The sequence below is a fragment of the Lagenorhynchus albirostris genome, chromosome 2, assembly GCF_949774975.1.
Source record: "Lagenorhynchus albirostris chromosome 2, mLagAlb1.1, whole genome shotgun sequence".
Classification (NCBI taxonomy): domain Eukaryota; kingdom Metazoa; phylum Chordata; class Mammalia; order Artiodactyla; family Delphinidae; genus Lagenorhynchus; species Lagenorhynchus albirostris.
The window spans coordinates 34,391,741-34,417,658 of record NC_083096.1 but is presented as its reverse complement, the minus strand read 5'-3'; the positions used below and the strand labels follow the sequence as shown (position 1 = coordinate 34,417,658).

The window sequence follows — 25,918 nt, the reverse complement described above, 5'->3', positions numbered from 1 at the left end:
GATCAAACCTGTGTCCCCTACATTGGCAGGCAGATTCTCATCCACTGTGCCACCAGGGAAGCCCCTTAATTGAAGTTTTTGTGTTCTTATAGTTTCTATTTTAAACATTTGTTTTCCTTACTGGGTTACAGTTCTCTTTTCTAGTGCAAACTTTTAGACTTACTTAGATGGAACTCCAGTTGATCTGAGTGATAGAAATCGATCTAACTTAAATGGTGGACTTAAAATAGCTACTGTTGCTACTTTCTCTGGCCTAAATGGCAACTGAAAACTTTATCATAAAGTTGGAAATAATATAAAAATAGGGGGGTATTTTGATACTGCATTTTAATGAAATGAGCAACAAACTCTTAAAGACAATCTTTCTAAATAGCACTAGAATCAGTACTCTAAGACATAACGTTTTTATTTTATTTTATTTTTTAAGACAATGGTTTTAAAAGGAGCAGCTTAATCGTGCTGTTCTAATAAATAAGAGTGTTACTTGTGTATTTACATGGGTTCAAGATTGCAGTAGTAGTCTGGGTGGAACAAGTGAGTGCTTACAAGAAATAATGGCTGCTATTTATTGGATAATTGTGTACCTGGCCCTCGAAACAATCTTGAGAGATAGGTATTGTTATTCCTATTTTACAGGTGAGGAAACTGAAGTTCAGTGAGGGCAAGTAACTGGCAGAGCCAGGATTTCAACCCAGTTTTAAAAATGTGTGTTTTTAACTTTTATGCTATATTGAAATTTTGTGTTGTCCTCCCAGTTCCAGTTTTTGATGCTCATTTTACACTGAAGAGTTGGTTTAGCTTTGGCATTTAATTTAAGTAATAAAAATGAGAATGTTTCTTTGTTTTTAGCTAGAGGTAGGACTTCCTATGCCTTTAGACTTAAATATTGACTTCTTAATTTCAACTTTGCATAGGAATAAGTTCATCAAAAATGTATATCAACCCTGAATAAGGTAAATCTCTAAGTAGTGGAAAACAATATGTTTTGAATAAGCATCTTTAGAAAGCAAAAAATGAACCAAACTATTATTATAAATCATTATAATGAGTTTTTGTGAATGACCCTTGTTATCATAGATCTTTTATTTAAATTATTTATTTTTGGCTGTGTTGGGTCTTCGTTTCTGTGTGAGGGCTTTCTCTAGTTGTGGCAAGCGGGGGCCACTCTTCATCGCGGTGCGCGGGCCTCTCACTGTTGTGGCCTCTCTTGTTGCGGAGCACAAGCTCCAGATGCGCAGGATCACTAGTTGTGGCTCATGGGCCTAGTTGCTCCGTGGCATGTGGGATCTTCCCAGACCAGGGCTCGAACCCGTGTCCCCTGCTTTGGCAGGCAGATTCTCAACCAATGCGCCAAGGGAAGCCCCTTTCATTTAAATTATTTTTTCTTTTCCCCTCTTTAGCATTTATAGATGGATTTTTTTTGGACTAGTTACCCTTAAGGCAAGAGTGCTTCTATATTCATATTTTGCTTTACTCAGGTTTTAGTTTTTGTGATAAATAACATTTATTATGTAAGATAATTCTGGCCATTTTCACATAATTGAAAGTTAAAATATTTTGTGTTTCAAGGGAAGCAGTAGTCTTTCAATTTAGTTTTGAAATTTTTTAATTTAATTGCTTATATAATGTCAGTATAGTCTGTGTGACATTTCTGTAGTTTTCCTGTGTTGAAAACTAGGATAGAAAAAAATGTACTAAATAATTGCCTTTTAAATCTTTCTTCTTTTTTTTGGCCGCACTGTGCAGCTTGCAGGATCGTAGTTCCCTAACCAGGGATTAAACCAGGCCACCGCAGTGGAAGCGCCGAGTCCTGACAACTGGACCTCCAGGGAATTCCCCTTTTAAATCTCTTAGATTTTAAATAACAAGTTTTTCAGTTTGGAGAAAACTAAATTTTCTTTTGTCGTTGGCAGTGGGATTAAATGTCTGATAAGTTGAAAACTCCAGTGGTACATGCATCCCCTCTACTGATTCCCTTTCCCACACTAATCCTCTGCAGATGCCAAGTCCAAGTCCATTCACTCATCAAGCCTTCCTTGAATTTGGTGTTCCAGATGAAGGAGAGACAACCCCTGTCCTCAAGATGTTCACATTTAATAGGGAAGACAGACATTTAGTAGTTTATGTAGTATCAATAAGGGAGTAAAGTTGTTGAGAGGTGAGGTTATATCTGATATGAGTGAGAGTGATATGAATAGCATTCTAAGCAAGGGAGCTGCATGACCAAGTGGTAAAAAAACAACCTGATTGGTGGAATTAAGCCTCCTGGGGTTGCTTGCTTGTTAAGTGGCAAGAGATGAGATCTTAAAAATCTTTAAGGAGATTGGATATTATCCTCTAGAGTATTTTCTAAAATTAGGTTTCTAACAGAGCTCTTAAAATTTGGTCCTAAGAGCAAAAAGTTCAGAAAACATTTGAGTGCCTACTTTTTACCTTGTTCTGTACCAGAAATGTGGATATAAGACATGATTGTTACTTTCAAGAAGCTTAGATTAGTGAAGAAAACAAATGGTACAGTGGTACATGTTAAGATGTATGGTGTGCAAAAGGATAGTTGACCATTTACAATTGAAAAAGTCATCTTTTTCATTAAACTTTGATAATTTTATTTAATTTTATAGAGCAGCTTTTTAGATCTGTCAAGCAACTTAGGTCATCAGTTCCAACAGATGAGGAACTGAGGCCCAGAGAAGTAAGTGATTTGCTTGAAATTCTAGAACCCAGGATTCCTACTAACAGATTCTTTATCTTGTACTATATAATTCCTTTTTGGAGTGTTTCTAGTGATAGACTAAGGAAGTGACTATATCATTAGTAAACTGTTAGGAAGTTCTTTATATTGAACCCACACTTAATCTGATCACCAAAGCTAACATGTTTTCCCTTTTGCAGGTTAAAAATCCCAGTTTATTCAGTAGTTCTTCATATGATCCTTTGCCATATGGTTACCCTCCTTTATATAGTCTCGTAGGATGTATCTATTGATATCAGAAATTGATACCGGGAATTGTACCAGTATTTTAGCTGCAATTCCACCAGCTAACCTAAAATTATTTTGCCTGCGATTTCAGAACCTGTACATAATAGTTAGAGATAAAGATTTAAAACTCCCTCTTCTGGATCCTTTCTCCCTAGTTTCATGTCCCCATTTTCCTTGATCCTAAGTAATGCAGAAAATGGTCATCTTTGCACTGTGTTCATAATACTGTTTTTCATGGCATCTGTCATTAAAAATCCCTATTTCCTGGAACATGATAAGCATTTGGTTACTAGCGCCCCCCAAATAGGGTTTTTTTTTTAAGAAAAAATATTTTTATTTTATTCTTTTTTTTAAATTGTGGTAAAATAACATATTTACCATTTTAACCATTTTTAAATGTACAGTTCAGTAGCGTTAAATACATTCACATTTTTGGGCACTCAATTTCCAGAACTCTTCCTCTTGCAAAACTGAAACTGTACATACCATTGACTCCCCATCCTCTACTACCCCACCCCTGGCAACCACCATTTTACTTCCTATCTCTGTGAATTTGATTAGGTAATTCATGTAAGTGGAACTAATAGCAATATTTTTGAAATTAACTTTACTAATAGAATGGTATCTTTAATATATAAACTCAGTTTCTTATAACAAAATATAGTTACAACATATTTTATAGTTTTGCATCTTGACTCATTGAGGCAGTAAAGTCAGAAGATAATTCATTGTTGGTAGACTAAAGAAAAACAGAATACAAAATTCCTTAAGAGCCTTTCTTTTTTCTTTCTTTCTTTCTCTTAAATCAAGGATGTGGCTATACCTTCCTCCACATCTAAGCCCCAAACATGTGTTCAGAATTCACCCCACCCTATCATTTTTTGCATATTATATAGAAGTTCTGCCTGCACTTGAATTCTGACTGTCCTGTTCTTGCATTTAAATGGTGTCTTAATCTATAAAACCAGGATTAGTCCTCGACTTAGGTTTAAGTGTAGTTAGTGGCATGTTTCCCTTATAGTTCTTTCGGTTCACTTGTTCAGTTTCCATTTAGTTACAGTACATCTAAGGCTCTTTTAAGTTCCAGGCTGTTTGGATACTAACATGGAAGCTCTTATATCTCTCTAAGAGAGGAATTTTAAACTTTTAAGTTTAGAATATGAAGTAGGAAAATGGAAATCAAATTTGTTTGAGATATTAAAGATGCCTTACCTAGTAAGAAGTACTTAAAAATCACTGAGTCAAAAAAAAAATCACTGAGTCAAGTAAATACATAAATTTGTATCTTTAATAAATGCTCTTTAGGGAGTTCCATGTAGCCTAGTAGTTAGGATTCCAGGTTTTTCACTGCTGTGGCCCGGGTTCAATCCCTGGTCAGGGAACTAAGATCCTGCAAGCTGCGTGGCATGGCCAGAAAAAAAAAAAAAAGGTCTTTAATAACGAGCATCTTTTGAATGAATCCATTTTTTTCCATCCCTTCCTATGTAAGGCTTAACTTACCATCACCATAGTGACGGTAAGTTAATTAAATATAATTAACTATTATAATTAAAAGTCACTTTGCCGTGAAAAAAACTCAGTACTAACCTTATTTATCAGGTGTACACGTGTGTATATCAGTAAGAATAAAGTAACATTTACAGTTTTGGTTTGTGTGCATATGATATCATCTCTGTATAATGAATATTTATGGTAGTTTGGCTTATTTTGCTGTTTTATGTACTTGTGGGAGGTGGGAGGTTGTTTTGTAGGAAAGGATAGTATTTGGGCTATGCCTCAGATGAGCAATATGAGAATTGTCATTTGAAATACTTTGGGTTTAAGCTATACTTTCCTATAACAAAATGTGACATTTTTTGGCTGAGTTAGGGGCTTGTTGAAAAATAAATTTCAGAGAGCTAGTTCTAATTCTGTTTGTGAAGTAGAAATGTGGGTTCTGATATCTTAGAAAAGTCCTACATTTTTGTGATCTTAATTAGAGTCTCTTCTTTCTACAGAAATAGGAAGGTCGTTGATTATTCACAATTTCAGGAATCTGATGATGCTGGTAAGTTTTGTGATTTCAATAAGTTGTAAATTCGACTGACTAGTGGAAGAATACCCAGTTTGTGTACATTCTTCTTATTCTTTTGAAATAGGTTTCATTTTTTATTTTTAGACTGTTGGTGTATATAAATTATGTCAATCTGTGTCACTCAAACGTTGAACTTGCATGGATTTTAACTTTTCCTTAGTAAATCATTGAAAATAAACACTTGAATAATTTTTTTCTTATCTGGTTTTGGAGTCCAAAGTTTAAATGTGCGATAATTCTGATGCAGTGTTTATTAGTTTAATATATCTCCTGCTATAATCACGGTAAAATTCATACATTTTGATAGGGAGTATGTAAATTTTTTGCATAATAAAGTACGATGAGAGTATTTTGTGAAATACCTTTGATTTGTGAACTAACTCAGAGTGAGTAGTGCATCTTAAATTGTAGCCATAAAAGGTCTTTTCAGAGTATGTCCTTACTCTCATTTTCCAGGTGTGTTTACTATTCTTTTTCCTTTATTTTTTTAAAATCTAATTTTACTTTATAAACATAATATTATGTACCTTGGGAAAACCTAGAAAATGCAGCAATGTATAAAGAAGAATAAAAACATAATCCACCCTCCCAGAGGTAATACTAATATTTATTAAATGCTTACTAAATGTTTGCACTTACTCATTTAATCCTTAGATCATTCCTGTTAAAATGGGATTATACTATTTTTATTTCCATTTTACAGATAAGGAAACTGAGGCAGAAATATTATTCAAAGTCCTTTAGCCAACAGATGGCCATTTTAACTTTTTTGTCCTTTTTTTCCTTTTAAAAATATAGTTAACATCTTGCTATAGAATTTTGAGTTCTGTGCCCCTCCCACCCCACCCCTACTTATCTTTCTTGTGTTACTAAAAGTTTACGTTGGTTAATGGTTGTATGGTATTCCATAATTTATAATTATCCAACCATTTAATAATTGCTGAAGCTTCCGACTATTCTAGATACTCACGATTATATATGATGGTGTAGTAAATAGTTTTGGAATAGTCACTTTTTAAGGTTTTATAGGACTTTTTAAATTGGAGGTATTTTCCTCAAGTGCCAGAGTGTGCTATATATAATACTTTAGTTTAAAAGTAATTTACTTGATAACAGTAATTGTGTTAGGATTGTAGAATTGTGGGTTCTTTACAGTCTAAAATGCTTGTAATATAACCAAATTACTATAATAGTTTCCAAATAAATATGAAGATGTGGAAACATGTAAAAGTCTTTAACAAATTAAAAGGCTAAAAAAAAAAGGCTAGAATATAAAGTAAGATATTTGACTGTGGGTATATTAAAATATACACATGAGGACTAGAGAGTAATATGCAAAAATGGAAATGATTGAGTTAAGGTGGAACTGGAGTAGAAAAGATTTTTTTTTTAATGAAAGAAAATTATTTAGGAAATTCTGCCCTCTCACCTTTTAAATAGCATGAGAGAATTATCAGTAAATAGAGTGGTAATTTTGACATGTAAAAATCATAATATAGTTCATTGAATTTGAAAAATACTTTGTTTAGATGAAGATTATGGAAGAGATTCGGGCCCTCCAGCTAAGAAAATTCGATCATCTCCCCGAGAAGCTAAAAATAAGAGGCGATCTGGAAAGAATTCACAGGAAGATAGGTAAGAGGCATAAGTCTGATTCTTCTTACACTGTCACCACTCAGATGAGGATAGTGTCTGGTCTCTAAATTGGTAGAATCTTCAGTTACTTTGGGAAAGTGCTTATTGTTCACTTAATGTTGTTTTGCATGTTTCATGTTATCTCAGACAGTGCTTCTGAGTCTAGAGGTTAGCCTCTTTAAGGTCATGGAATCCAAGGTGAGCTGCAAGTATGCCAGAATGACTTTGGTGCTACTTCAAACCTCTGAACACAGGCAGAAAGATTGTTTAAGTATATAATTTGTGGCCCAAGGTTAGTATTGGCATTTTCATTGTAGAAATGGCAAAGAATAAGTGGCCTTTCCTATTCAGTCACAAATCATTGGCAGAATCATAAGTAAAGCTTATAGAATGTTGCATTGCCTGCCGGGTTTTACTATCTATAGTCAGTTCTACCTTGTTTAAATAATTTAATGATTTTGGGCTGTTTCCTTTCCCTTAGTTTTATAAATGAATTCAGATGAGTTGTATTTTTAACTGTAATTGCCTCATGAGACGAGGGTATTGTAGCTTTCATCTCTGCTCTTACAGCTATACACATGGATTCACTCTCGTACTCAGTGTAGCATAACTTTAAGACCTCCTTGATGGTGGTGGTGGTGATGATGATAGTTACTGTTTATGATTATTATGTGCCAGTATCTATTATATGCTAATTTATATCCATTATCATTTAATTCTCACAAAACCTTTATTAGGGTAAGTAATATTAACTTAGAGGGGTCAGTGATTTATCCAAGGACCAGCAAATAGACCAGTAGGTTTTGAAACCATGTCTGTTGGACTCCAAAGTCCATTTTTTTAACCATTAGGCTATACCACTTCCAAACAATACTATTAAGTATGAGCAGTTCAAAGAAATGAAATAATAATTCTCACTAGTTCTTCTAAGTTATTTACTTTTGAGCACTAAAACCACTATAATTCCTAGGCAGAAATCTTTCCATTCTGAATTCACAGAACGCTAAGTTTGTAAAAATAATACTAATTAATAAATGTACCTAAGTATTTTCTGTTTGCTTGAATTGCTAACATCTAGTATTTTCTTTCCTGGAGAATTTCAGAAATCTGGAGAAATTTTGAGGAAAAATAAGACAAAATTATACTGTAGGGAGACACATTTTTCATAGTTTCATAATATATCTCTCTAATCCAGTTTTATATAGCAGCCCAACTTAGAACTATCTTTCATTATATTTATTTTATTTCTCCTAGGAATGAGCATCTTCATGGCCTCTTGTAATGTCTCATCAATATAATTGATATCTAGCCTAAATTTTTCCTTGTTGCAGTCATCTGGCTTTATTACTCTCTGCTACGTGTCCAGGAATGGTTGAAATAAATACAGCTTTTGTTGCCATTTGTATTAAGTCCCTTGTACGTTTATTCCCTTAGACCAATATTATGTTGCTTTTTGTGTTGGTCTCTACTTAAACGTTTAGCTTTTACTTGACTTCACTGTAATGGTGCTCAAGGATTAATGGTCTCTATAAACTCAATAATAAAAGAACTAGAGGAAATGATACCGTTCTTCATCATTGTAATAGACTTGTGAATTAAATGCTTACTTTGCATAAGATATTTATATAGAACAGTCATAGGTTTCAGCATTATAGTATATTTGGATCAGATTACTTAGTAAAGAAATGTGTTCGGTTTTTCTTTTTGCTTAGGAATCTTGGGTTCAATAGGTGGTCATTTGAGTGTGGTCTAAATTACAGGAATACCAAAAGAGATTTACAGGATCTGCTGTTTGAGAAAAGAAAGCTATCAACTTTTATGTGACTTTCTTTTTTTGTTTGTCAGGATTTCTCATGGAATCATAAAATTTTAGCGCTGAAGAGTACAAGTGATTTGCCTAAGATCATACAACTAAATAATTCATGACAAAGACAGAACACTAGAACCCAGATTTCCAATTTAAGATTTGTGAAGATATAAAATGTGCGTCTTTGTGACCTAAAAAGTTATTTTATAAAACTTTTCATTGAAGCTCGTTAACTTCTTATTTTACTCTGCAGTGACCTTTAGCTAGCTTTTATTTTCTCCATGATACAAGGCAGGCCTATGTGTTGAGGTTTCTGATGTATAGAAATATTGGATCCTAAATATTAATATTAGGAGGTAATTAATTGATTTGTTTTCATTTTCTTTTAGATAATTTTTTTAGGCATATTGTAATTTATATAACTAAACTCCAGTTTCCTTTAATAATTATAAAGGTGTTTTCTACATCTATATTTGGGGCTATCCATTTACTTGCCTACTTTACCACCATTGATACATTATATAATTTATTTTCAGTATATTCATACTTTGCCTCTGACAACAAAAAATTTTTCTTAGTAAATGTTCTCCTGAACCAGGTCTTATCCATAGGTGAAAAGTTTTTAGCCTGTGTTGAGATACCTTCTTTTTTTCCTTTGGGTCTTCAGAGGGAGCAGTGTTTTCTAAAAGTAGACAAAATTGTTCTTAATCACCAGCATTCCTATGAAGTAGGGAAATAATGCAAGCAAGCAGTTCCACTTCTCAGCATCTGTTTGAATATTTTATGTATAAAAGAGGTTTTCTTCGGCGTTCTTCTCCAGTCAGATACCAGAGATTTACGTTCACTTGGATTTTGATCTAAGATTTTTAATCTTTTCCCCCTTCCGCTTACAGTGAGGACTCAGAAGAAAAAGATGTGAAGACCAAGAAGGATGATTCTCACTCAGCAGGTAGCAAAGAATTTTTAATGTAATAGGTGTAATTCTATTTATATATTTATTTATTGGGCATTTTAATAAGTGGTTTTATTATAGTGCCAGGCTCTGTGGTAAATGCTGCATTACAAACATAATGTGTTTTCATCTTCAAAGAGCTCACAGTGGTTCTCAATCCTGGTGGCTTATTGCAGTTTCCTATGAAGGAGGTTTGTTTTGTTTTTTGTTTTATTTTGTTTGTAGGTTTTGTTTTTAGTTTTTTTTTTTTGCGGTACGCGGGCCTCTCACTGCTGTGGCCTCTCCCGTTGCGGAGCGCAGGCTCAGCGGCCTAGCCGCTCTGCGGCATGTGGGATCTTCCCGGACCGGGGCACGAACCTGTGTCCCCTGCATCGGCAGGCGGACTCTCAACCACTGCGCCACCAGGGAAGCCCTGTTTGTAGGTTTCAAAAAAAAAATTTTATTTATTTGGCTGCGCCAGGTCTTAGTTGCATTGCCGCGTGCAGGATCTTCATTGCAGCGTGTGGGATCTAGTTCCCTGACTAGGGATCAAACCCGGGCCCCCTGGATTGGGAGTGCAGAGTCTTAAGCGCTGGACCACCAGGGAAGTCCCTATGAAGGTTTCTTTGTTTTTTTTGGTTTTTCTAATTAATTAATTTATTTATTTTTGGCTGCATTGGGCCTTCATTGCTGCACGCGGGCTTTCTCTAGTTGTGGCGAGCGGGGGCATCTCTTCGCTGCCGTGTGCGGGCTTCTCACTGCGGTGGCTTCTCCTGTTGCGGAGCACAGTCTGTAGGCACGCAAGCCTCAGTAGTTGTGGCATACAGGCTCAGTAGTTGTGGCACACCGGCTTAGTTGCTCCGCGGCGTGTGGGATTTTCCCGGACCAGGGCTTGAACCCGTGTCCCCTGCATTGGCAGGCGGATTCTTAACCACTGCGCCACCAGGGAAGTCTGATATGAAAGTTTTTATAATGTACTTAATATCCATCCCTTCCCAGGACTTCTCATTCAGTAAGGTCTAGGTGGGATGTTGGGGCTTTGTTTTGTATAAGTATTTACAGATTATTCTCATGCATAGTCAAAATTGAAAACCATTTACATGAACAAATAAAAGATATCAAACTAAATAGAATAATAAGAATAAGGGGGAGTGATGACTCCAGGTTGGAAAGCAAACAACGATTAGTTTCAATCTGACTCTTTTTAGCTGGGAAGTAGACCTTTGAAACAGTAGCCACAGAGAAAGTTTTTTTGTAAGAATTCTAAATTAAAAGAATTAATGAGGGGCTTCTCTGATGGCGCAGTGGTTGGGAGTCCGCCTGCCGATGCAGGGGACACGGGTTTGTGCCCCGGTCCAGGAAGATCCCACATGCCGCGGAGCGGCTGGGCCCGTGAGCCATGGCTGCTGAGCCTGTGCGTCTGGAGCCTGTGCTCCACAACGGGAGAGGCCACAACAGTGAGAGGCCTGCGTACCGCAAAAAAAAAAAAAGAATTAATGAGGAACTGACTAAATTAAATGTTAAATCCTGATTACTCATTGGTATTTATTTTTTAAAATGTAACTCTTAAAAGAATTGAGAGTTTATCCCATCTTGCTCCCAACCATTTTAGTTGTGGTCTATATTCCCCTGCTTTTGCCTTCCTGGATCCCCCTTTAAATGAGACTGCTGGGCTTCCCTGGTGGCGCAGTGCTTGAGAACCTGCCTGCTGATGCAGGGGACACGGGTTCGAGCCCTCGTCTGGGAAGATCCCACATGCCGCAGAGTGGCTGGGCCCGTGAGCCACAACTACTGAGCCTGCGCGTCTGGAGCCTATGCTCCGCAACAAGAGAGGCCGCGACAGTGAGAGGCCCGCGCACCGTGATGAAGAGTGGCCCCCGCTTGCCACAACTGGAGAAAGCCCTCGCACAGAAATGGGGACCCAACACAGCCAAAAATAAATAAATAAACAAACCAATGAACCGACATTTAAAAAAAAAATGAGACTGCTATTTAGCTAATATGTAGAGAGGGTAGACAGAGTTCCACTGGATTCACTCCACTGAGCTATTTTGCGTTCGGTTTTTTCTCAAGTCTGCTAATTGTCTGAAAATAAATTATATTAACCTTTTGCACTAGTGCTGTTGTGATAATGTAACGTACACTTTTATTCATCTGCCTTGTGAATCCTAATTTGAATCTCTTACATTTGTAAGCATTTGAGCAATTCAAGATGAATAACTCTGTACTAGTGTTAAGCTACTGTGAGGTGCGTTTAGTTTTGAGTCTACCAAAGTCAGTTCCGTTCCGTGTGTCTATTTGTCTTCAGGTGAGGTTTTGGGTAGTGAAAGTGATGACTTGAACACTGACCATGGCAAAGCTTATAAGACTCGAGTGTTTCTGGAAGAGTAACAGCTAAACCTTAACAGAATAAGGGAGCCTCAGAGTCCAGGAGAAGGGCTGTAGGTAGAGACTAATAAAAATATAACTTGGTCTAGAGCCAGTAGGCTGGCATCCTGTTGTTCAACCAGATTTATGCACAACCACAACTGTGTGTTGAAAAGAACTTTTAATTAATAAACTATAGTATATGAAAGTAATTTTTTTATAAAATTGTATTGAGATCTAATTGATTTTAATATGTGTTTTAAAGATTTCCCTCAATCTCCTCTAAACTGAAATGGCCACACCTCATTCATTGAAAAGGGATAGTAGTTTGGCATTATTTTAGATTCTGTATGTTTTATATCTTAGAATAAATATCATTGGAAGACAATCTTCCCCTGTTCTACTATTTAAAAATATTTTTCTAACTAGTTTCTAAAAACTGTAGATAGGTTTGAATGTGATTGCGAATTTCAGGGCAAAGCAATGATACAAGTTTAAAGTATGTTATAGGAAACATGTGCTCACATCTTAATTCAGCTTTATTATTACTTAGAACTACATGCCTAAGTTATTTCATATGTGCTAGTGGGTGCACAGTCTTATTCAAGCTCATTCTTTGAATTTTAGCTCTTTTGTGTATTTTGTAGAAATTTTTAGGGATAAAATTTACTCTTTTTGAATGAAATAAAGCTGCAGGTTATATCTCATATCGGCTTTTCTAGTCAGCTGTCAAACCCATAACTCTTTGATCATTGCATTATAACTTGGATATTGCAGAGGACAGTGAAGATGAAAAAGAAGATCATAAAAATGTGCGCCAGCAACGGCAGGCAGCCTCTAAAGCAGCCTCTAAACAGAGGGAGATGCTCATGGAAGATGTGGGCAGTGAAGAAGAACAAGAAGAAGAGGATGAGGTGCCATTCCAGGAGAGTACGTAAAGCTGCCTTGTTACTTTGGTCATGGTTGTAGTTTGTGACCTCGATTACTTCCACGTTTTTGTGGATGCTCAGTGTTAAAATCAGTCGCTTAAATTAGATACTAACTATTAAAAGAGATGACTGTTTTGATATCTATGTATATTTTAAAAGGTTCAGAGATTCTCATGATCGTTATGTCCATCATTTCTAGTCAAATACTGAATGAACAGTTGTTAGACTAACAGTTACATGGTGGGTGTTGTGATTAAGATTTGTATTTTGGCTTGGTGGAGAAGGGTGTAGACCTCTCCTTGCAAAAAAAGGTGTTAACTAAATTTAGATGTTTCACAGGTTACTCAGATTAATTAATTACATGTATATCTGCTTTGTATGTAGTTTTCTTACTTCATTTGTTTATACTTGGGCCAAATACACCAAATCAGTTGTTTCATTTCCCTAGTCTCATCAGGACTATATAGGAGTGATGGAACTACCAAAAGTTACTTGATGGCTTCAGTTTTTATCCAGATTAAGTCTTATCTTTTCCTGTTTTCAACGTACTCTTCAAACAAGTCAGTCATGTAACCCTCATGGTGCGTGCTAAACCATTTTACAGGTGGGGCCAGTGACAGCTCCAACCAGATTGGTAGTATCTGCAAATAGAATCCAAGCGTGTTTGACTTCCAAATCCATTCTCCATTCTTAGCACTCTCTCCCTTTGTTCACTTGGAAGGCTGTATACATTAAGTTGGACGTTGAAATTCTTCTTTCCTCTCAGAAGATTCCGGCAGTGATGAGGATTTCCTAATGGAAGATGATGATGATAGTGACTATGGCAGTTCAAAAAAGAAAAACAAAAAGATGGTTAAGAAGTCCAAACCTGAGAGAAAAGAAAAGAAAATGCCCAAACCCAGGCTAAAGGCCACAGGTGAGCTCTGCAGAAGTCAGATTAAATTACTGCTTTAAAAAATGTGAAGAACCAATAAACCTCTACAGAAGTTCTTCATTAGGGCTTGGCATTGGCCACGTACTTAACAAAAATAAAAGGATCCTGTGTTCTATACCTGGAAGTATGACTTATTTATTAATAAGGACTCCAGCCCCTCTGAAATTCTGGTGGCTTAGCCCTGTTCTTCAACTACTGCCATACGAGAGGCAAGATTTGGGAATGACCTATTAGTGTCAGGTACAGTGGTAGAAACACCCCACCAGCATAGCTGTTACTGCCCTTTTCCCCCACTGATATCACAATCCTAGCAGCTAGTAAAGACTTGAAATTGTGAAAATACACACCTACAGTAATACATTTAAGTTCTGTGTTCTGATCCCTACACCATCCTCTGTGCTAGCAAAATAAAACCACACTTGACAGCAAAGATTCATTTTCTTTAGGCCCTTGTGGTTTCTACCAGGTATTCTCCTATTTGAAGCTAGTTTGTGATTAAATCAGAAAGCTGGATTTGCTTTTTCTTTATTCTAGCAAATAGAACTTATACTCATCATGTCTTACTGTTAGTAATGATGGAACTGTTAAAAGTTATTTGATGGCTTTAGTTTCTGTTCAGGTTAAGTTGCATCCCCTCTTCTTCACCCAAGTTTTAAACATAAACAATTTTTAGTTTCACAAGCCACTAAGGATGATGTGCAGTTTCTATAGCATCCTGTTTCTCTATTGTAAACATTACTGCTAACATAACATTACAGTGTTGGTTAAAAGGGTTTGGAAACCTGTACCCACCTTCATTTTTAGTAAGTTAGGGTGTTGTCTTTATAGATTTTTTTCTTACAGATTATTTTCTTTAGTAGCTGATTTTGTTAAAGATGCTTTCTTCCCTTCCCCAAATTGGTATTTTTCTTCTTTCAGTGACGCCAAGCCCTGTGAAAGGCAAAGGGAAAGTGGGTCGCCCCACAGCTTCAAAGGCATCAAAGGAAAAGACTCCTTCTCCCAAAGAAGAAGACGAGGAACCAGAAAGCCCTCCTGAAAAGAAAACATCTGCAAGCCCTCCACCTGAGAAATCTGGGGATGAAGGGTCTGAAGATGAAGCCCAGTCTGGGGAGGATTAAAAGTGATGATGGTTTGGGGAGAGATTTTATTAAAAAAAAGAGAAAAAAAAAAGAAAAAAGAAAAAAAGAGGGAAAAAAAAGAAAACCTACTTAAGATAGAATATGGTTTTGGCTATGGCTTGACTCATGGGCTTTCAATGCTTTTTTTTTTTCCTTTTGTTGAAAATAACATTTTCTTTTTCTTTCCTTTTTTTTTTTTTTTTTTTTAAGAAAACCATTGTATGTTTAATTTACCTTTTTTGTCTATGGGTCTCTTTGTCACGACCCCCTCTTTTCCCTCCCCCTCTTTCCCAATGAAAGCCATGTTAAATTAATCACTGGATTGACTGCTTCATCTTTTTATTTTTAATGGAGGGTATGCCACAGTTGTAAAGCAATAAGATTTGAGGTGAACACTATGGAAATTTTGCTTTTTGCTAAATGGTACCAGGTTAAACAGTAATCAGAAAACATAGAAGGTTTTAGTTAAAAATGATTGTTTCTCTACCTGAACTTTTTAAGAAAACAGTTGTCATCTAATACAAGTTTATATTCTATATACAGAAATATGGATGTCTAGAAAAATCATGACTTTAAACTTCCACTGATGGGGTAGGTAGGAGATAAAGATGAATTCAGAATTGTTACTAAAAGTATTCATGTTTTTTTATCCTGGGGCAGCACAGGGAATTGAGGTTACCTGACCTTGTTTGAGGGTGTGGGTTATTTTTTTTTTAATTTCATCACTTGTTATCTCTAAGAGACTCGGAGCCAGTGATCCTTTATCCTGCTACAGTCTTTAAGGAACTTTAAAAAAAAAAAAAACAAGGGCCGCCAAAACTTAAATTTTTCTTGATTTTCTATTTCATTCTCTAATGGTTCATGTTTTAAAATATATATATGTATCTATTCTGTTTCTTGGATAAAATTTTACCAAGGATCAAAAGAAGAAACCCTAGAATTTAAATGGGGAGATCTATATATCACAGTGGATTTCTTCTCAAACTGACAATGTTTAGGTTTTAAGCAAATAAAGTACCAGTTAATGTGAAACTCAATCACAAAGACTTGACATTTTTGCTTTATGAAAACAGAGAATTGAAATTCTTGTATGCCATAAATGTGCATTCAGATCCCATGAACCATGCTCTCTTTTTATCTGGGGATAGAGCGTTTTCCTTTTCATACCCCTGTCTTCCCATTTCTTCATAGAAACATGGTATGAAGTCATCTCTTGGATTCCTGCTAGGACATAGGACACTACTGCACTACTGCATTAGTGGCCCCACCACTAATGTCTACCAGCCCTGCCCTAGGACATGAGTTCTCCTGGCTCTGTTCTTCACTTACATTACATCCTGTGCTTGACGGAAGTGTGTTAAATGCTGCTCCAACACTATTCAGTCAGCAGTTATCTTTTTACTGGTGCCCTTGCTCACTGCTCATGTTGCTTAAAGCAGGAGTTTAAGGGGCTCTGAGGGGCTGGAGAAACCATGTATTCAGGAGGTCTGTGTGTAGTTGATAACAGCCTTGTTACATGCCTTATGAAGGCAGTCACAAGACAGATCTGTAGGTTTGCTCCTCCACATTCTGGTACCATGAGCTAATGGGAACAAGGTTTAGGGGGTCTTAGTGTGCTAATAAGTCGAAAAATTAGTGAAATTTAACCTCTGCCTTTTTATCTAGATTTGCTTCCTCAATATTTACTACGCAGTTTTCTTTTTACCTATTGAGTTACAGCGTAGTTTTCTCTCATACAACCTGGTTCTTACAGATGTTCATAGAACAAAGGTTATTTAAGGAATATTTTTACTCTGATTTTTAAGACAGTGTAAGGAATATCCTTATTCTGTGATTTTTTTTTTTTTTTTTTTTTTTTTTTTTTTTAGGAAAGCTCCCAGTGGCAGAGAGTCATTTCACTGTTGCACTGTGCGTGTTAAAGAATGAATTTGGAGATTTTAGTACTCGGCCAAAAATGTAAAACTTGAACATTAAGTAGCAATTGGATTATTATCTTTCATGAAGGTTAACTTTATAGTTGTGAACTTTGTAATGAGGTGTTAAAGATTATTCTATTTGCTATATGGGTTTGTTCAGGTATTTTAACAAGAAGGTTTGTGTTCACGTACTGAAAAAACCTATCAGTGTTTCCACCATGCACTTCTATTTGTAGGGGTTTATAACTTTGAGTCTTACATTCCTAGTAACATTTGTGCTTTCCTTAGATTATATTTCGTGAAGATTGGGGGCAAGTGTCTTTTAAAACTTTAGCCTTGGTATTTTATGTAACACAGTCTCTGTAATATATTAATCTGCACTAACATCTCTGTGATATATGCACATCCTTTAGGGGTAATCACATCTTCTAGGTTATTTGTGTGTGTTTGGTTGGGCTTTTTGTTTGGGATCCCTTTTTTAAAGATTAATTCACGAGATTGAAAAATGTATTATATATTTCTAATAGACTGGACAAAGGATCTGTGTCCCCAAGAAAGACAGGCTCTGAATGACCTTTGTTTTCTCCACTTTTTGCTAATGATTTAAAACACTCTGGTCTTCCCCTCAAATCATGCATGCCAATAGGACAGTTGTGGTGTCTCAACTGGAAACAGGTGCTCAGTAGTCAGGCTTGATAGTGATGTCAGAACAGGTTACAAGCGATAAGCTGATAGCGACTGGCCATTGGCACCACCCTTGACTAAATGCCCTCTTTCTCTAGTGTGCCTATGGTGAGGTGGCGGTAGCATTCACTGTCTTGCAGTGCTCAGGAAGTGGGACATTCACTTTGAACGTGCTTGTTTGTATTATCTCAATTCTCTATGTTAGCTCTGTTAGGTTTACCTCTGGAACATGGATTTCGGCAGCTATGCTAACTGACACTACGTTCTAGTTCTTAAGATTCTTTTTTTCAGACCTCCCCAACACGCACGCATACGCACACACACACACCACACACACACACACCACACACCCCCAGAAATGGGTAGCTTCCATCTTATTAAATCTATTTGTAGCCTGCTGCTGCTTTTAGCCTTCCCCACCTCAGATTATAATCAATGGAGTGGGCCCAAAGGATACATTTTAATTTCAGTAATGGTATATCTGTCCTGCTTTCTAACACATCTCTCCCTTTCATCTCTCCATGCCCTGTTGAGTCCATGTAGGAATATTAATGGCTGTGTCCTCCTTTATGGAGGTAGTGAGTGAAAAATCTTTAAATCTGGAAGAATAGTAGTTGATTTCCCATGTTGGAGCTTTGATGCTTTTTTTTTTTCTCACAATAACTGGTTTGCTCCAGGTTCAACCCTCAGTTCAATACTTACTCTTGGTACTGGTTCACATAGCATTTTCTTACAGGTAACTAATCAAGAGTGGAATTTGAGGTTACAATCCAGTAGTTTTTGACATTCTTGTGGATATGATCAACTAAACTGAACTTGACACTTTTTCTTTAACGTTTTATTTTTTTTTAATCCATGAACATTCAATAACAAGTGGCTTTTAGAGTAGTGGTTGAGGAAAGGGAATAGTGCTTTTTCCCTTTCCCTAGGAGATGTTTTGAGAGTGTTAGAAAGGCAGGAGCAACAGGGAAAGCTTTATTAAAGGTCATGTGGCCGTTGTGGCTTTTATGAAGAAAGGGAGTTTTGATTTGAGCAGTTCTTTCTGTGCCTGCATCGCCAGGAGCTATGCTGAGGAGAAGAAACTATCACTTTAGGAGTTTGGAAAGGAAGAAACCTGGCCTGTGGTTTTTATGGCATAGAGACAGATACTTAGAAGGAGTGACGCTTTCTGTCACGGGATAGCTCTTGAGGTTGGAGAGTTGTCCTTTTCTCTGTGCATGGAGCTGGATTTATTTGAAAAGGGAGTTAGTTTATTTGAATATTGGGATATCAAACTACCCAGAGCCAAATTTCAATGTGCAACTCATTTTCCCTTTTTCTTGAGATAAGCTTGATACAAAATGAGTCTTTTTGAGTCCCAAATCCCTAAATTACACTTTTTTTCAAAGCCTAATTCACAGTGGTGCTGTGTATTAACCACTATTGGGAAAAATCTTGTAAACCTGCCTGTTGCCATGCCAATGGAGTGACTGAACTGGTGACATCTGTTTGAGCATGCTTTGTGGCTGGTGGAATGCCACCATTGTGCATACACTTTGTACATCAGGGGTGAAGGGAGGGTTTTCTAGATTATGGGGGGAGGGTAAAATTGGGATTTTTTTTGTTGTTCTTTTTTGGTGGGGTGTAGGGGTATAGTACTCAGCTTATGCCCTAAATAACTTGTATAAAAACCCCTGAAGTATTGTGTGGGTGTGTGTGTGAGTGTGTGTTTGTTACATGTCTGGCAGTTAAACCTTTGTCTTCTGGAAATTAGTGAATTCTTTTCTTCTTTTCCTCCAGAATTATTTGTTACAAGATTTGTAAATAAGAGCTCTACTTAGTTTGTTTACCAAGAACATGTTGCAGCAAACCTTCTACACCTGATTCCCTCAAGGTTGAAGGAAAGACTTAAGATTTGCCAGGTTAAGCAGCAGCCAGGTTCTCAGTAATTGTTCACCTTAATTCATCTTTCAGACTCCATTTTGCCAGCTCTAAAATTCCCAGTCTTCCTTAATTGTAGTCCTTAACCTTTTACGTTCTGAGCAGGAAGGGTAAAAGAGAAAAACCTGCTTAAATGTATTTGATCGTCCTTGGGCTGAGACCAGGGCATCCCTTAATACTGCAGTGTTGCTGGGTACATGTGATCAGACACCGAGGGTTGGGCATTCTTGCAATACCTTAACAGTGCTGAAATCTGCAGCATGGTACTAAGGAAGTTAAAGTTTGAATGTAACCACTTTATTTAAAAAAAAAATTTTTTTAATTTAAATGAAAAGGGGTTGAAGTGAACATGATTTTGTTGACCATGTTCGTGAATTATAGATGCAACATGCATTGGTAGACTTGTGTGATGGTCTTTTGTGATACTTAATTTTTACATATCCCAGTCTCTGTGTGTATCTACATAGACAAAGAAAAAAACAAATTCCTGCTTTCTCTTATTGAAGGGTTTCCAGGACTGCGTGTCTGTTCCTGAGCTCTGTTTTAAGTATGTGTATCCTTTGCTTGTATTTTGTATTAAAAAATAAGAAAAAGAACCCTTTATTGTTGAGCATGTTGGCATTGTCCCTTTTATTTTTTTCTCTTTTTGGGACACATGAAGCAAGTTATTCTTTTTCTGTATCTTTTTTTCTTTTGTAAACTTTTTTTTGTTTTGTTTAAAAATGGCTTTATAAAAGGGCTTTTGTAACCCAGATGCGTGCTCTGTGTACTTCTTGTAATACTCTGAAGCAAATACACTGACTTACTATACAGCTGATCACCTTGGTCTGTCAGCTCCCAGTCCAGCCTGACTTTAGGGGGAACCCACCATCTGAATTAATTCTTTAGAAATTAGCAGTGACCGTCACTGGTGCTGGTAACAAAAGTATGCCTTGTCTTAATTAGTACTTCGGAGTAAGGAATGAAGAGAGGCAGTATATTCGTTAACTTGATTAATCAAGGGAGCACTGGGCTTGGTGCATGAGGATCCCTAGTTAGCGTTGCTTCTTGTGTTCATGTCCAGGTTATGAAGTCTTATGGAGGGAAAAATTCTTTAAATAATCACATATAATAAAGGATAGTATTTAGACTCATAAAACAGACATCTGCGTTCAATTTCAAATACCTATAAAAACTACACTATCTTGCAATTTATAGTTAAGTATTATCTCTTAGATGGAGAATATGGTACAAGATACTGTAGCTATTAGGGATTTTATCCTTTTCAACCTTTCCCCTTGTTTACATTCTTGCCTTGTCATCTGAATATTGTAATTAACATACAAACTCACCTTGGCTTTGAAATTGAGTGCTTTTTGCATGCTGTTACCCTTTAGTGACTAGCTAACTTGGCATTTATTTCTTACGTTGTTGTTTGTCCCAGGTCAAAGTTTACTTCAGAAGAACGTTAACCAGCCACTTTTCCTCATAATCTTCAGGTGTTTTATGATTAACATTATCAAATTTCTGTTTCAGTACAATGCTGAAGAAATAGAGTCTGGTTTAAAGGACTTCAAAAACCATCAGGTAGGGCTTCCCTGGTGGCGCAGTGGTTAAGAATCCGCCTGCCAATGCAGGAGACATGGGTTCAAGCCCTGGTACAGGAAGATCCCACATGCTGTGGAGCAGCTAAGCCCATGTACCACAACTACTGAGCCTGCGCTCTAGAGCTCGCGAGCCACAACTACTGAAGCCTGCGTGCCTAGAGCCCGTGCTCCGCAACAAGAGAAGCCACCGCAATGAGAGGCCCGTGCACTGCAACGAAGAGTAGCCCCTGCTCGCTGCAACTAGAGAAAGCCCGCGCTCAGCAACAAAGACCGAACTCAGCCAAAAATAAAGTAAAAAGTAAATAAATTTAAAAAAAGAAAAAAACCATCAGGTAGACAAACAGACTCATAGAGGTTGGGTTTGGTAAAAAACCATTCAGAACTCCCTCACTCGACTCCTATCCATGAGCATTACTCTACAGTAACTTAACACTGTAGCTGTACAGCACTTTGCAGTTTATGAAGCTTTTTTATTTACATAGTACCTTATTCAGTTTTCCCAGCAACTGTGACTGCTCAGGTGTTGTTCCTCCAATCCTGTAGAAAATAAACTGGCTCAGGATGTGATTTGACGTGGCTAGTATGTGGTACAAGGCTTGAATCAGGTCGTTCTTTAAATTGTCACAGCTGTTCTAAAACCAGCTCCCATTATCTTATGTAAATGCGTCCCTTGGGGCTTCCTACTGATAATAAACTTTTGAACATATTGCTGTTGTTTAGTATCACTAAGTAACAGTGATACTTGAACCAGTCCAATGAGTTACATCAAAGATTTAATGGGAAAAATGTCTTTTCAATGAGATACGAAAATTTCTCATTAAATACTTAAATTTACTTGAAAATCCCTGTGGTCCCTGCATACAAAGCTTCAACTTATGTAAAAGCTTTCATTTCTTTTTATTTTTGATTATGTTTTAAGGTAATGGCTATACAGAGGAAAATATGTCATCTTGACTGCACCGCCCTTATCCTTTGCCAGTAGAGGGCGGTATTTGTCCTCCATATACTTAGCTACTGGGACCATTGCTTACCCCATCTCATCTTTAGATACCGACTCCTGGGCTCAGCGACCACAGGTTATCGGGACACTCTACCACCTGCTTGGGTTAGAGATGTTCTGTGATCAGTGTGCCCACTTATCATCCTAGTGTATGCAGCAGCAATATTTTCTGATTTCAAGTGCAAAAATAGGATCTCGATTCGTGCACATCTGTCTGCTTGTGTTGTTCCCTTTTAACAGTTCTAAAAGATGAAAGTGTATGTTGAGATTTCAAAAATGCATCTGTGGACGAAGTGAGAGAGTGGCATTGACAATATATACACTACAAAACGTAAAATAGATAGCTGGAGGGAAGTAGCTGCATAGCACAGGGAGATCAGCTCTGTGTTTTGTGACCACCTAGAGGGGTGGGATAGGGAGGGTGGGAGGGAGACGCAAGAGGGAGGAGATATGGGGATATATGTATACGTATAGCTGATTTCACTTTGTTATAAAGCAGAAACTAACACAACATTGTAAAGCAATTATACTCCAATAAAGATGTTTAAAAAAAAGATGCATCTGTGAACTCTTGGCCCCGTTTGGAAACAGGTGTTGCCTTTTGGAATTGCCCTCCAGCTCAAAAGCCTCATTTCTTGCACAGGCAGCACTGGTAACATGTTCGTGTACAGCAATACTGAGACTTCTTTTCAAGGTAACATGGTACCTTGTGTTCCTTTATCTGGCTGGCATGCTTCTCTTTCCCTCCATTATTTTAGTAGAATGGACAGATACCCATTCGAGATGCTTTGGCTGGGCCACCGTGAGGAGAAATCAGCATTGCTCGTGGGTGTAACCCCTGTTTCAATATTAAAGTCCTGGACAAATATAGTGAAATAAATGCTGTGTTGATCCTGAGGTCAGAGAATGAGAGTGCAGCCAGAGTTTACATCCTAGTAAAGAAAATAATTACTTTAAAATATGATAATATAAAATGTTAAAAGTAATAGTTTGCCTTGATTTAGCTCTAAGTTGGCACCCAGAAGTGATTTGTTTAAAAATCTAACTTTGGGGGCTTCCCTGGTGGCACAGTGGTTAAGAATCCACCTGCCCATGCAAGGGACATGGGTTCGAGCCCTGGCCTGGGAAGATCCCACATGCCTTGGAGCAACTAAGCCCGTGCGCAACAACTACTGAGCCTGCGCTTGAGAGCCATCGAGACACAGCTACTGAGCCTGCGTGCCACAACTACTGAAGCCTGCGTGCCTAGAGCCCGTGCTCCGCAGCAAGAGAAGCCACCGCAGTGAGAAGCCCGCGCACTACAACAGAGTAGCCCCCGCTCGCCTCAACTAGAGAAAGCCCGCGTGCAGCAATGAAGACCCAACACAGCCAAAAATAAATAAGCTAATTAATTTAAAAATAAAATTTAAAATCTATCTTTAAGGAATAAGTAGTAGATCAAGGAAGATCACATATATATTATTATTATTGGTAATGTTTTAGCTATTAAGTTGAATACATATATATAGAGAGATAGGCATACACACACACAAAAACCCTTTTAATAGAATGTGTGAGACCACTTCCTTGGCCAATGTGGAATGTAATGTGTCTAATGGATGATACTTTTTCCACCTTGACTAGGAACAAGAATACATAAGGCTCTCCTGACTACATGAGATTAGGGCGGATGAGTTAGGTAAGGCTCTGAAGGAGGTAGAAAGTCACTGGAACAAGAAAAACGATGGATGGCCTAAAATTTGGGGGAAATAACAATTTGGTAACTCTAGATGATTGGTTATGTGATAAAAATTGATTCTCGGGCTTCCCTGGTGGCGCAGTGGTTGAGAGTCCGCCTGCTGAGGCAGGGGGCGCGGGTTCGTGCCCCGGTCCGGGAAGATCCCACGTGCCGCGGAGCGGCTGGGCCCGTGAGCCATGGCCGCTGAGCCTGCGCGTCCGGAGCCTGTGCTCCGCAGCGGGCGAAGCCACAAGAGTGAGAGGCCCGCGTACAGCAAAAAAAAAAAAAAAAATTGATTCTCATCAATGAACTCAATGTGTATAGTGATATAATTAATAAAAAGTAGATCGTAAAACAGTTGTCTTTACCCAAAAAGTGTATAGAGACAGTCACATACACTGGGTCCTCACTTTGTGACTATAAATTGGTTCTCTAATACAACTTAATGGAATAAGGTACTGATCATTTAAAAAATATGGTTTTACATCTAAAGTAGTTAAGAATGAAATAGCAAAGCTCTTTTCAAAGACACTAAATGTCTTTAGGAGTCATAGAGGACTCAGCTAACATTCTGTTTAGATCTTGGAACATAATCTGGGGCTTCAGTAACCTAACTTCATATCTAATGCATGCCACATCTCAGTTACAAACTCCAAGCTCCTCCTGTTTGGTCTTTTCCTCCTGCCTCTGACCTAATACACCACTATCTCTCTTCTCCTTTTTTTTTATTTTTGTGAATGAACAGTTTCTATGGCATTAGTGTTTCTGAGGTAAATATATTGTTTATACATGAACCAGATAGCCCTAGAAGTGGTTGGGGAACCAGCTGTCCTGTAGAGAGTCACACAGTTGGCCCAAGTACAAGATAAATAGCACTTCCTGTTAAACCTGGACCAATGCAGAACTTAGACTCCAAAGCTCCACTGTAGGGCACTGCTGCTGTGACCTCAGGTATGCAGGATATACACGGTGCCTAGTCAAAGAGAGTGCTTGCTGCCCTAGACCTTGCACAATGGGCCACTCTTGGGTTATCACAAAGCAGGTCACTCATCTTGCTTTCCCTCATTCTCTTCTCATGCCCTCAAGTGAAGTAATAAGACCTAATATTTGGCTCACGGGCCACTCACTCCAAAGTCAACAGCACTGAGCAGTCGCTGAGAAGCAGATGCCCTGCTCTGGGAGATCCAAGTCCGAGCGCGGACACACTCCTAATGCCAGACAGTAGAAAAGGGAGTTCCTACTACATCTGTTGCTTCTAGAGTTCACCTCTGAATTAGCCAGCCATTTTCAATAATGAAAATTATGGTGACTATATTCCGAACCCAGAATTGGGACCTGTGGTATGATGGAGAGTTTTGTCCTACTCCTCATTAGGAAAAAAGTCTAAGATACAGTCTGGATCTCAGAGTATTAGCATTTCTGTGATATTTTTATAGTTTAAGGAACTAAAGCGTGAAATATTTAAAATGGGATTACTCCAGGAAATGCATGTGACCTGTATAAAAAGTGTAACAGGGCTTCCCTGGTGGCGCAGTGGTTGAGAGTCCGTCTGACGATGCAGGGGACGCGGGTCCGTGCCCCGGTCCGGGAAGATCCCACATGCTGCGGAGCGGCTGGGCCCGTGAGCCATGGCCGCTGAGACTGCGCGTCCGGAGCCTGTGCTCCGCAACAGGAGAGGCCACGACAGTGAGAGGCCCGCGTACCGCCAAAAAAAAAAAAAAAAAAAAGTGTAACAGGTGTTAACAGCAGAGTTGAGAATAGCACGTAACACCTACTAAAGCATGAGTTTGTTTTACTGAAGCCCCCCATCGCCTTTCCTCATCTTGAGACCTGCTTTAAGAGAAGCTTTGTGGCTGGTTGTGGATGAAGCAGATCTGTTTAGAGAGTGATCTTGGGCTAGTCACTTACCCACCCAGCCCCCCATCTCTCCACACCCCATGCCTGTTTCTCCTTTTTATAAAATGGGGATAATAAGAGACTGACTTTCCTCTTCTTCAAAGGGACGCTGTGAGCATGAATGAGGCTGTGTGCACGTAACACCTGGAACCTAAGTTGCTGCTGGCTTTGTAGACTAACCGGCCTCAAAAGCAGCAAAGTACCTCTAGGCAAGGTACAGGGCCGGTGAAACCCTTATTCCTGCAGAACTGAAATCCCTTTAGCTTTGTCTTTGAAGTACAAATGAGTTATTTATTAGTGAGAACACTCTTGCAAAAGGGTAAACTTTAACCAGTCCATAATGTAGGGTGGCTTTAGAGGGGAAGGAAGAGTGACAGTAATTCCCAAGTCACCTACTCTAGTGAAAGGGTTTTTTAATAGTGGA

At 38.0% G+C, this 25,918-nt stretch overlaps 1 protein-coding gene across 2 annotated transcripts in view; it reads left to right on the top strand.

The window, feature by feature from the left end:
* Positions 1 to 20,047, top strand: part of NUCKS1 (nuclear casein kinase and cyclin dependent kinase substrate 1) — a 30,498-nt gene extending 10,451 nt beyond the window's left edge. The window contains exons 2-7 of one of the 2 annotated variants that reach the window (XM_060129674.1): positions 4,978 to 5,027; positions 6,584 to 6,689; positions 9,390 to 9,445; positions 12,572 to 12,724; positions 13,493 to 13,639; positions 14,576 to 20,047. In XM_060129674.1, coding sequence (XP_059985657.1) covers positions 4,978 to 5,027; positions 6,584 to 6,689; positions 9,390 to 9,445; positions 12,572 to 12,724; positions 13,493 to 13,639; positions 14,576 to 14,775 — 712 coding nt within the window. In that variant the 3' untranslated portion in view covers positions 14,776 to 20,047. Of the gene's footprint in view, positions 1 to 4,977; positions 5,028 to 6,583; positions 6,690 to 9,389; positions 9,446 to 12,571; positions 12,725 to 13,489; positions 13,640 to 14,575 lie in introns of both variants that reach the window. The other variant, XM_060129665.1, reaches the window with a different exon arrangement.
* Positions 20,048 to 25,918: the final 5,871 nt, after the last annotated feature.